The 12,156-nt window shown below is 44.9% G+C and overlaps 1 protein-coding gene across 3 annotated transcripts in view; it reads left to right on the top strand.

Moving 5' to 3' along the window:
• vps8 (VPS8 subunit of CORVET complex) overlaps positions 1–11,349 on the top strand; it is a 327,260-nt gene extending 315,911 nt beyond the window's left edge. For all 3 annotated transcript variants that reach the window (XM_007907675.1, XM_042336096.1, XM_042336095.1), the window contains one exon: positions 11,059–11,349. In XM_007907675.1, coding sequence (XP_007905866.1) covers positions 11,059–11,208 — 150 coding nt within the window. In that variant the 3' untranslated portion in view covers positions 11,209–11,349. The remainder of the gene's footprint in view (positions 1–11,058) is intronic.
• Positions 11,350–12,156: the final 807 nt, after the last annotated feature.

Raw genomic sequence — 12,156 nt, 5'->3', positions numbered from 1 at the left:
AGGCAGACTGGCTTGATTGACAAGTCCATCAGACAATCAGGGGTGAGGATGCCCCGATGAGCAGCCCGCAGAACTGGATGCGCACTTTATCCCTGGAGACGTGCTGGGAGCTTTGCAACTGGCTCATCAAAGAGTTTTACCCCAATGAAGGAGCCCACTCAATCAGACAGTGAAAGCATACATCAGTCCAAACAAGCCCTAGAAAGGAGCAGCATTTGAGTAGGGAATCCTGGTTGATTTCCCCCCACCCTAACTCAGGGGGAGGTATGGCTTATTATAGCCCAATTGCTACAACAATACAATGCAAAATTACATTTGTATAGCGCCTTTCACGTCGGGAGAATGTCCCAAGGCGCTGGAAGGTTAGGGATTTGGACTCAAGTTGGGATTTGGGATCGGGAAGGCTAGGAGGGTGGCTGAAGGTGCGGTCGAAGAGGAGGGTTTTAAGTTGCGCCTTGAAAGAGGCAAGGGAGGAAGCGAGGCAAAGGGAATGTGGGATGGGATTCCAAAGTGTGGGAGTAGAAAGGCTGAAGTCCCGACCACCGATGGTGAGGCGGGTCAGGCGGGGGACGTGGAGCAGGCTGAGCGGAGGAAGCAGACAGGTTGATATGGGGTCAGCAGGTCACAAAAGGAAGGAGGAAGGTAGGAAGGAGCAAGGCTGTGGAGGGCTTTGAAGGTGAGGACGAGGATGAGAAGATAAGATTATTATTAGGCTCTGTGTGGAGTAAGGAAACTTGCCCAAGGTTTCACCCTGCCTGGAATTGAACTCAGGTCTCTCGCTTGCAAAGCAAGTGCTCTAACCACTGAGCTACAGGACTATGAGCTATCATGAATACTTAATAATCTTTAATACTACGTTTAGTATAGTGCCTTTTAAGTGGAAAGACGTCTCAAAGCAGGTTTTACTATAAAGTGTGGAGTCTGTGTTTTTTTAAGTGAAGCCGACAGCCAATTTCTACAGGACAATGTCCCACAAACAGGCATGAAGTGAGTGTACCAAGAGGCCTGTTGGTCAGGCCACAAGAAATAATGCAATTGAAACTTTAACACTCAACAAAAACTGGTAAATGTAACCCGGGGGGTTTAACATCTGCCCTGAAAGAGGGCACCTCTGACAATACAGCATTGCACTGGAATGTCAGCCTGAACTATAAGGTCAACCATAAGCTCCAACTCAATAGACCGACCACCACATTTCAAAAGATAAGTCTCAATTGGGTTGGTGTACATTACTGTTCATTGTTCACAGTGGCTGCGAACAGAAACAGAAAGATGGGAAATGAACCATCAAGATAATCATTAAGAGCTACTCACAGATGGAAAGACGAAACAGCAGCAAGTCGTGAAGAGCACTTATTGCTGGAGGGAACTCATTGGGAGATAAATAGACAGTTAGGGCAATGGACACAGAAAAGGAGCATGACAGAAAGCAAATCTGTTTTGTGGATTAAAGGGTAGACCATCTGAAATCTTCAGCATTGGAGTGACAGCACAACAGCTGATAGACAGATAAGAAGCTAAAATATGCTAAAGGAGTGGGAATCACCTCTCCAGTCTCCGTGCTCTTGACATTGGTTTCACATTTAACTTGAGCCTTCTTTATTTCATAAATACTTCAGTTTACAAAGACTGAGGGATTCAGAGGAAAATGAACTGAGACATTGTATTAATCCTTGCATTTGGTATAGCACTTTATCACATTGTTGAGAAGTCTCAAAGTGCTTCACACAATTTTATTGTAAAGTGTAGTGACTTTATTTTTTTGGCAGCCAATTTCCCACAAACTGCCATGAAAAAAAAATGGAAAAGTGAATGACTGTTTTTTGTCTGGGAAATGTCACCAGGAGAAATTCCCTTCTCATTGCGGCATGGGAGCTTTAACGTCTATCTGAACAGGTAGGTGGGAGCTCATTCAAACATCTTATCCAAAGTTCAGTACTTCCGACAATATGGCACTTTCCAACACTGTACTGCATCATCCTCGGCCATGTGGCCAGTGAAAGCATGCCTGGGCTCATTCTTTACACAATTACAAAATCCCTGGATTTTCTTCAATGAATCCTGGGATTTTGGGAGCACCTAAAATACAACACAGGGCCCCGGGAATCACGTATGTTACTGGTGCTCCCGAAATCCTTAGGAATAACACCAGGATCCTTATCTGTACACTGGGAGGTGTACTTAAAAGAAAAAAAAAGAAAAAAGCAGCTGCTGGAACCATGAAACAACAACAAATTACATTTGTATAGCGCCTATCATGTTGGGAGGATGTCTCAAGGCCCTGGACAGTCAAGAATTTGTACCCGAGCTTGGCATTGGAATCTGGAGGCGTGGAGGGCAGGCAGGGTGGAGGTGGGAGGGTGACCGAAGATGCGGTTGAAGAAGTTCTTGAGATGGGCCTTGGAAGGTGTTGGGGGGGTGCGTGACTGGACTGTGGGACAGAGTTCCAAAGGGTGGGGGCAGAGAGGCAAGTGCATTGGGTCCATCATCAGCTGCAGAAAGAGATGGGAGTAACACAGCACTGGGACCAGGTGGTTGGGTTGAAGTAGTTTTGCAGAAGTGAGCAGGGTAATAGGACCAGATCAAACAAGGCGATTAGGAAGAAGTTACGATTTCTTTTTGATTTGCATGCTAATCAGACCTCTGATTACTATTTTGTTGTGTATTAAGTTTGAAACAATAACTTTCACAATTACTTTCACCTCATTACTTTACATTTCAATCATTATTAACCTGTTGTTTCAATAAAGCTTCATCACAGCATGGAGCACATTGACTGGATGCCTCATTGACAGCAACCTTTAAACCTTCAATGACAACAACAGCTTGCATTTAGATAGTGCCCCTCACGCAGGGTACCGTCCCAAAGCTCTTTAAAATAATAATAACCCCATTGTGCTGCAAAGCTACTCAGCCATGCATGGTATACAACCAGGTCAAACCTCACTGTGATTGTGAAAAAACAGAGTTGTCTGTGATACACATCAACACAGAGACAGACACTGTATATACATGTACACAGATACTAACACACAGTGGCACATACACAGATATACCAAGGCACGCACACACACACACATATATACTATTTTCACAACGAATGGGATCTGCACCATTCCTGCTGTAAAATAAGCCCAATTGCACAAAGCATGGCAGAGGGGGCTCAAAATTCAGCACTAGAGCTTGGATTATGAAGAGCCACAAAGAGCAGACCTGAAGAAAACATGCAACAAGAACTTACAACACAACTGAACCTTAATGGTAAGAGATATAGATTATTTGAGAGTGTTTGTGAGCGTCAGCTCTCTTTGTCTGACATAAGCAAAGCTTTGAACAGTCTTCCATTCTGTACCACTCATTTGTGAAATGCATCAGCAGAGCAATCTCAGAGCAGCCATGCCAATCAAAAACACAAAACTCCAGTCAACTCCTTCCATAATAGATTTTTTATCTTCAGAATGAAACACCTGGCAGTAGGGAGGGAGCAGGAAGCCTCCCTGATGAACCAGTGCAGGGATAAACCACTCAGACCAGCAAGTCTCAGGTTCCATGAGTGCTCTGTACTAACTTATCCCATATTAGACATGTAGCTCATCTCTGTTTGACGGGCACTGGCCTGCTCCATGTCCTCACTCTGCCTGCTACCATTATTGGAGGTCAACAACAACAACAACATCAACTTGGATTGATATAGTGCCCTCCATGCTGGACGGCGTCTCAGAGCGCTTCACAGTAACGGATCCCCGGACCGAACTGGGGGGGGGAGGGGGAAGAAGGTGAACAAAGGCGCGGTCGAAAAGAAAGGTCTTCAGCCGAGACCTGAAAGTAAGAAGAGAGGGGGCAAGGCGAAGAGAGTGAGGAAGGGAGTTCCAGAGCCTTGGGGCGTAGTGGCTGAAGGCACGGCCGCCGAGGGTGGAGCGGAGGGTTCAGGGGACAAGGAGGAGGCCAGACCCGGTGGAGCGGAGGCAATGGGCACTGTTGTGAAGAGAGAGGAGGTCAGAGAGGTAGGGGTGTGCGGAAGAGTGCAGGGATTTGAAAACAAGAGTGAGGATCTTGAAATCGATCCTCTCTGGGACAGACAGCCAGTGCAGTCTGGCAAGGACTAGGGTAATCGGGGAGCGGAGTTTGGTACGGGTAAGAATGCGGGCGGCAGAATTCTGGATGACCTGGATTTTATGGATGGTGGTGGAGAGGAGGCCGGCGAGGAGGGCATTTGAATAGTCCAGCCGACAGGTGACAAAGGCATGGACCAGGTTTTGGCAGCTTTTGGGGTGAGATATTGGCGGAAGCGGGCGATGTGTTGGAGGTGGAAGAAAGTGGTGCTGGTGAGGGACTGGATGTGGGGAAGAAAGGATAATTGGGGGTTGAACTTGATGTCTAGATTGTGTACGGGTTCGGAGAGTTTTAGGGGCGTGTCGGGCAGGTGGAGGAGGTGAGAACCGTGTGATTGAAGACGTTGACGAGAGCCAAAGAGTATGGCTTCCGTCTTGTCAACATTTAGCTGAAGGAAATTCGCGCTCATCCAGCTCCTGAGGTCTGACAGGCAGGCTGACAGAACATCAGGAGACTGGGGGTGAGTTGGGTGTCATCCGCATACATGTGGAAGGTATCCCATGTCTGCATTTAGGCCTTCAACCGTTCTAATCCAACACTCTGGAACTCCATCCTGGAGCCCCTCCACCCTGCCCACTTTATTTCTTCCTTTAAGGCCCGTCTCAGGACCTTCCTTTTTGACTGTGCCTTTGGTCATCTTTCATCCTCCAGTCTCTTGCACTCACCCCTCCTGGGTACAAACCCCTCCAAGTCCAATACCTCGGGACATCCTCCTGATGTGAAAAGCGCTATATAAATGCAATTTGGTGTCATTAACAGTGTGCTCATTCAAGCATTCATCACATCTAGGCTCAACTACGCCAAACTCTGTGTTTGTCAGCATTCTCAAAAAGCTGCAGATCATTCAGAACTCTGTGCTCATCCTCTCCCGCACTAAGCTCCATGACCCCATTACCCCCATCCTCGCCCAGCTCCACTGAGGTGAGTCTATGAGAGTCTGCTTCAGTCTGTGTGCACAGCAGCGCACTGATCAGACACTTGCAGATAGGCCTCATCTGTATCAGATGTCATGCATCCTTATACTTCTTTTTTCATCTTTGTAGGAAAGGAAATGTTTTCCAAATTCTTCATCTGGCAACCCCAAAATGTGTGTCTGTTGGCTTTTTATAATAATAATAATCCTTGCATTTGATATAGTGCTTTTCACGTCGGGAGGACGTCCCAAAGCGCTTCACAGAACACACTGTAAAGTGAATTGACTGTATATTTGTGGGCGAACGCGGCAGCCAATTGCGTACAGCAATGTCGCACAAACAGTCGTAGATTGAAAATGACCAATTTATTATTGTTTTGGGTTTTTTGGAGTGATTATTATTAGGCGTGTGGAGTAAGGAAACTTGCCCAAGGTTTCGCCCTGCCTGGAATTGAACTCAGGTCTCTTGCTTGCAAAGCGAGTCCTCTAACCACTGAGCTACAGGACTCCACAAATTTATTTTTATTATTATTATTTTTTCCCTCACCTTCAGTTCCCATCTGCCTGTTCAGGTGGATGTTAAAGGCACTATTCAACAAAGAGAAGGGGGTTTCTCTCGTTTCCTGACCAACAATCCCCCAGATTTAAGAAAATGGTCACTCACTTCATAACTGTTTGAAGGTCTCTGCTATATGCAAATTGGCTGCAATGTTGACCTGCAAATACAGTCACTACAACTCACACAGCATTCCGAATTTATGAACGACCACTCTAATATAGCAGGTGGTCTGTTCATAAATTCAGACCCACCCCCGTATAATTGGTGCAGTGGTTAAGAATGCTACTTCCCTTTTTTTGGTCAGCCAGATGTCTGACATGGGGAAACCCATCACCGTGGTGAAGAGTATCCAAACCAGACTGAGAATTCCATGCATCCCACCTACACATGGAAATTTCCCTATGTGGAATGGAATACACACTCTCTCCCTGGAAGGACACACTCTGATTCCTGAGAATTATTAGGTCGGGCTGATGACAGCCAAGGCTTGGGGATCCCAAAGTGAGATTTGAGGTAATGTGTAATATATTCATCATATTCCTGCCCACAGCTCAGGCATACATCCCTTCCCATTGAGAGATGGTTCCTCCAGTTGGAGGTGCAGGGCTTGAGCAGCAGCTGCTTACCTCTCTGTAAATCAATCAAGGTGGATTTCAAGAGCTGGATGTACGAACACGCACATGTTTACAAACTTGGACTCCAGTTAATGCCTTCCAATAACTATCGCTGTAAGCCTCAGTTTTGTCATCAGCTATCTGATGGCTATCTACCTTCAGCATGGTGGGTGGACCTTTAGAGGACCAAAGGCTTGAACCACTTGCCAAATTGTCACACACATACAATATCCAATGCCTGGATTGCTGGAAAGTGTGTGTGGAATGTTGGGAAGGGCAGATTGTGGGATACTCTTCACTGTCACCTTGTCTCCCACATTTGTTGTCTGCACACAATTAGTGAATAAATTGTGAGGTCCTGAAGGACACCTGATGTCCATGGAATCTCATGCGACACAAGTCAGTGTCTTTAGGAGAGAAAAATAATTAGTTTCTCTGTTGTGGCCAGTACTTTGCATCTAAGCACATGCCTGACGTACACATAAGTATTAACTTGACATGGTTGTTCTCTCTCAGTAGACCACAAAGTGTATACATAATGTGAAAATTGCATTTGGTAAAACACCCAAGGGAGTGGTACTAGGCTCTGGGTTTCACAGTGAATTTTCGGAGGGGATCTCACAGAATAACCAATTCCTCTACTTGCCTGACATTCAAATACAAAGGCATTCCAGCTAATTGCCCCTCCTTGGCCTAAGGGTGCTAAGGACAATTGCAGCAGCCGAGTGCTGCTCTGACTGAGACCCACCAAATGGCCTACAGATCAGGAGTGGAACCCAGAACAACAACAAAGGAGAAGTGAGCGGGCGCAATGGAAAATAGGGAACAGGGATGGAGGCATTTTGGAGACAGCGCAGAGGGGTGGTAGGGTCTGAGGTGATGAAAACAGTACATTATACAAAAAACACCAACAACACAATTGATGAATTGGAACCTGCTGATGTTGTTTAGTTTTGCACCTGCAGTTGTTGCTGATGAGGCTAATCTGTCTCTGCTGAATTTTATTCAGCAATGACTTTGTGCTGTAAACATGCCTGCTCTAAGGGAAGCTGTTTCTTCACTGCTTTGCTTTCTTGTCATTTATAAAGAACGTTCCTGAGTTCCCTTTCTCAGCGGTCTCGGACATCACTATCACCGACAAAGCCATCTTGGACCATTACTTCATCTCTCTTAAATCCTCCACCCCCTTCCCTGCCATCCAATCCACCTGCATCTCCTACCACCACTGGAAAATAATCTCCCCCCACTCCCTCTATTCTGACCTGGAGTCATCTGAACTTCCTCCCGCAACGACCTATCCTTCTCGGTCACTCTCCTCCACAACTCCCTCTTCACCATCCTTGATGCCCTCCCCCTCACACGCATATCCATTGCTCGGTCTCTGGGGGCCACACCACAATTAATTATTCTTTGCATGATTTGGTCTATAATGTCCTCTTTGCAACCTTGGTCCAGCTTTAGCCAGTGGGTGCAGTGAGACGCTGGGCGAGCATTTGGTGTCGTATATTGGGCTTAAACATTTCTGTGTGGAACCTCTATTGATAGGTCTCCATCATAAGCCCCAGGTAGTCCAGTATTGCAGCCTTTATGTACCGGTACTGGAGAGCTTGCTGGTGGGAGAGGACGCTGTATGTTGCTTGTGCCTCTCCCATCCAGCATGATGTGACACCCGTGGCCCATGGTCTTTGGGTCAGTCCTGAACGATTGCTACCCTTTCAAAGGTTGTGAGGAAGGCTTCGGAACTTCACTCGGTCCGGTTTTCATTAGCAGCCCAACTGGGGTCCTCACGGATGCTGAGCAAGGATTTATAAGATTTGTTGTTGGAATTGTTACTGTTGTTGCTGTTGTTCCTGCGAGGTCACGAGCTGGATCAACAGTTGATCCAATTTTTCTCTGTATGTGCAAATCACAGTTTGCAAAGGTCAAAAGTTGCTAGTTTGTAGCCAAAGTGATCCCACTTCTGACACCATATGTTTGAGGGCGTGAGTCAAAACAAAAGTTGCACAACAGGTTTTAACAAAAACAGGAAATCAAGATCACCAATAACCATAAAATGCAAGGCAGTGATGGGTTGGAAAGAAAAGTTGGGCAGTCAATAGTGGCAGATTTGGTTTGACTTTTCCATCATTTGTGAAATTGAAAGGTTGGCAGCTGTGATGTTCTCAGATGTTCTGCACTAGATTTTTCCCGACAGGGAGTTGAGCTTTAAGCCTCAGTGGAGATTAGCACATCCTTTTACTCCTACTTTTACCAAATAATAATAATAATAATCCTTGCATTTGGTATAGCACCTTTCACGTTAGGAGGACATCCCACAGGATATACTGTGAAGTTGAGTGACTGTATATTTGTAGACAACAACAGATTATATTTATGTAGCTCCTTTCACATCGGAGGGACACGCGTGTCCACTGCATTCTTTTAAACAATGTCAGAAAATCGGTTTACAAGTTAGGACTGAATTTAAGAATCTTTTAAGAATAATACATTCTAAAACGTTGTGTTTTAATTTAAGAATTTAAGATACCAAATGAGCACCTCCTGGTGTGGGGGGGAGGAGGGGCAAGCGGGATCTCCTTGGAGCTGAGCCATCTGCGAGAATGCAAAAGCCAGTTTTGGCAGGCCTGCTACACTGTTTGCAAACCCCGATATAAAACATGTTTATCTCAATGATTATAAATGATCTTCTCCACTCTATAACACTATGGCTGTTCTGAGCACTCTCTCAACTTTAGATGTAGCACCACTCGCACTGGCCAGCGCCTGCTGCTGAAAGGTCATCTGCCTTTCAAGACAAATATTCCCCTCACTCTCCCCAGACTAGAATCCGATGTGCCGAGGCTATATGTCAGTCTGCCTCAGTGGTAGCATCCTTGCTTCTCAGTCAGAAGGTTGTGGGTTCAAGCAACTTATTTCATAGTTATATATAACTATATATAATTCACCGGTACTTGAACTCATACTTCAAACTGGCAGGTGGGTTGGGGACATAGGGATCTAGGGAACATAGATTTAAGATAATTGGCAAAAGAACCAGAGGAGAGTTTAGGAGAAATTATTTTACACAGTGTTGTTACAGTCTGGAATGCACTGCCTGAAAGGGTGGTAGAAAGAGTTCAATAACAAGTTTCAAAAGTGAATTGGATAGGTAGTTGAAGAAGAAAAATCTGCAAATGTGGGGAAGGAGTGGGGGACTGATTGGGTAGCTCTTCCAAAAAGCTGAAGATGGGTCAAATGGCTTCCTTCTGCACTGTAATGTTCTATGATTCTATGATGGTGTATATTTGGTGAACGTAAAAGTCTATTTGCCCACAGCAATGTCCTGCAAACAGTCATGAAGAGAATTAACAAGGACACTTTCTTCTTTTTTTCCCGATGTTAACACAGGAGCCTTAACATCCACCTAAACAGTCAGACATGAGCACCATGTCCCGACGTGGGGCTTGAACTCAAATGTAATTTTGTTGTAATTTTGGGACGTCCTCCTGACGTGAAAAGCGCTATATCAAATGCAAGGATTATTATTATTAAAGCGCTATATCAAATGCAAGGATTATTATTATTAGTGGTAGTTAAGATGGGGTCAACTTATCAGGAGTTTACTGTGTATATCGCAGAGTACTGTTTTGTAACTTTTCACAGAGGTGGTTGCCAGCAGGGAAGTTGAGGGAAAGGAGGTGACTGTGGTACGGTTGATTATGTGGATTTTTTGACAGATTTTGAAGACAGAGAGTTTGTGAGATGGAAGGGTGGAGAGAGGGAGTTCCAAGGCGTGGAACATCGTGGCTTATAGTTTGGTGGGCAATAGTAGGGTCGAGGAGTGCAGGTGTGAAACCGTTCAACAGAGCCAAGAGTACTAACAACAATAGTAACTTGCTTTGATATAATGTCCCTCAACAGATTAGCGTTCCAGAGCACTTGACAACAACTGAGCATATATAACAACTGAGCCAAGCTGACGCATAATGAATTACAATCGGATGGGATTTTGTTCCTTACACAAATCTGCTGATTTGACAACTGTCTATTTCACAACTTCAAGATCCCCACACTCATCTTCATGCCCTGGTACCTCCCTACCTTTCCGACCTGCTTTCTCCCCAATCCACTACCCGTTGTTCCGCTCGACTGCCTCCGTTCTCCTGCTTATCCCTTGGGGTTCTACTTTCCACCATCGGCGGCCACACTTTCGGTCACGATACTACAAAATTCTGGAACATTCTTCGCTCAATCCCTCTGCCTTGCCCACTACTTCCCTATCTACAGGTTGTGCCTGAAGACTTTCCTCTTTGATGGTGCTTACTGTTATCTCCCTGCCTCGGGCTCCACAACTGTCAAGCTCTCTGAGATGTTTCCCTGCAGGAGGGGCGCTATATGAATCCAACTTGTGTTGTTATTTCTCTCTCTGGCTGTCATTATTTAAGTTTCTGAACGAATAGATAATGTAGACCGTGATACAACAACAAACTATATTTGTCATGATAAGCTGTTTTATCTTGTACTGAACAGTAGAACCAGAGGACACAGCCTGCAATAGAAGGGGGGTAAATTCAAAACAAATCTGCGGAAGCACTACTTCAGTGAGCGAGCAGCAAACTTATGGAACAGGCTCCCTAGGGAGACAGTGGAAGCAGAAAATATTGTTTGTTTCAAAACAAATTAGATAGATTTCTGCTAGAAAATAATATCTTTAACATCCCATAATCTCAGGATACACTATAGAGTTTGGGTCACGACATGTCTTGACTGCCAGGATGGTGGAAGGCGAACTAGATGGACCTTGGTCTTCTTTTGCTAGTAAATTCTTATCTTCTTATGTTTGCATATTAACACTTGTAGTTTGTGGCTGTGTTTTGCAGCTTGCAATTCTGACCGAACTCTCCCGGAACCGAGGCGGCAACAAGCAGGGGCTGCTCCACGCCACCTCCACCCACTCCATCACCAACAGCATCTTTCAGAACGAGAACTTCCAGCTTCGTCTCTCCCCCCCTCCCCTCGCCGAGGAGTAAACGCAGCCCTTTTCACCCAGGAAACAGACTGCAAACTATGAACATAGGAAGCAGTTTGCTTCGTAACTTAAAAGCAACTTAAAAGTAATAATTATTCTTACCAATGTTATCTGCTCTTAAATAATAAACTGTGCCCAGTGTTTCCCAGTTTTCTTGCTCTTTTCAAGAGATCCTGAAGCAATGAAGAGAATCACCAATCCTGGAGCTTTTTTAAATACTTTTGCTGTAGTCTTAAGTCAAATTGCTGTCAACACATGAACCAGCACCTTCAGCACAGGACGGGAAACATGAGTGAGATTTACTGCAGCCTAGTTTTAATTACATAAACAGGTGATTGAGCTGCAGGGTAATGAATCAATTTTTTGACTGGATTTAAACAAAGAATTAGTAGAGGGCCTTGTTTTAACACCATAGGTTTCGCCCACAAAATATACAATTCACTTTGCAGTATATCCCATGAAGTGCTTTGAGACATCTCGAAGATGTGATAAGGCGCTATATCAAATGCAAGGATTATTATTACTATTATTTACATTTGGGGCTAATTTCAATAACATTTTCTGTGATTTAATGAGGGATTGAAAATGTTATAGCCAGGATTATTAGCTGTGTAGATCACTCTGAGCTTCTAAGGCTTCCTTTAACACTATTAATCTCTCTCAAAGTTAGTCCTCATCTAACCTTCTAGACCTTCTTCTGGAACCTTCCATCAGTAAAATCTGCCCCTGTTTCTGTTCATGGAATCCGCTCAGCTTGTGGAGCAGGGGGTAGCGAAATTGGACAGGATAAAAATAGATAAGAGAGGAGCTACTTAAAAGGTTAGCAGGACTCAAAGTAGAAACATCACCTGATCCAGATGGGATGCATTCTAGAATGATTAGGGAAGTTAGAGTGGAAATAGCGGAGGCTTTGGTGCAATCTTTCGATTCTCCTTCGATATGGGAGTGG

This window comes from Callorhinchus milii, unplaced genomic scaffold (assembly GCF_018977255.1).
Source record: "Callorhinchus milii isolate IMCB2004 unplaced genomic scaffold, IMCB_Cmil_1.0 Scaffold6, whole genome shotgun sequence".
NCBI classification, from domain to species: domain Eukaryota; kingdom Metazoa; phylum Chordata; class Chondrichthyes; order Chimaeriformes; family Callorhinchidae; genus Callorhinchus; species Callorhinchus milii.
The sequence above is the reverse complement of the archived record's forward strand: the minus strand, read 5'-3'. Positions and strand labels throughout refer to the sequence as shown.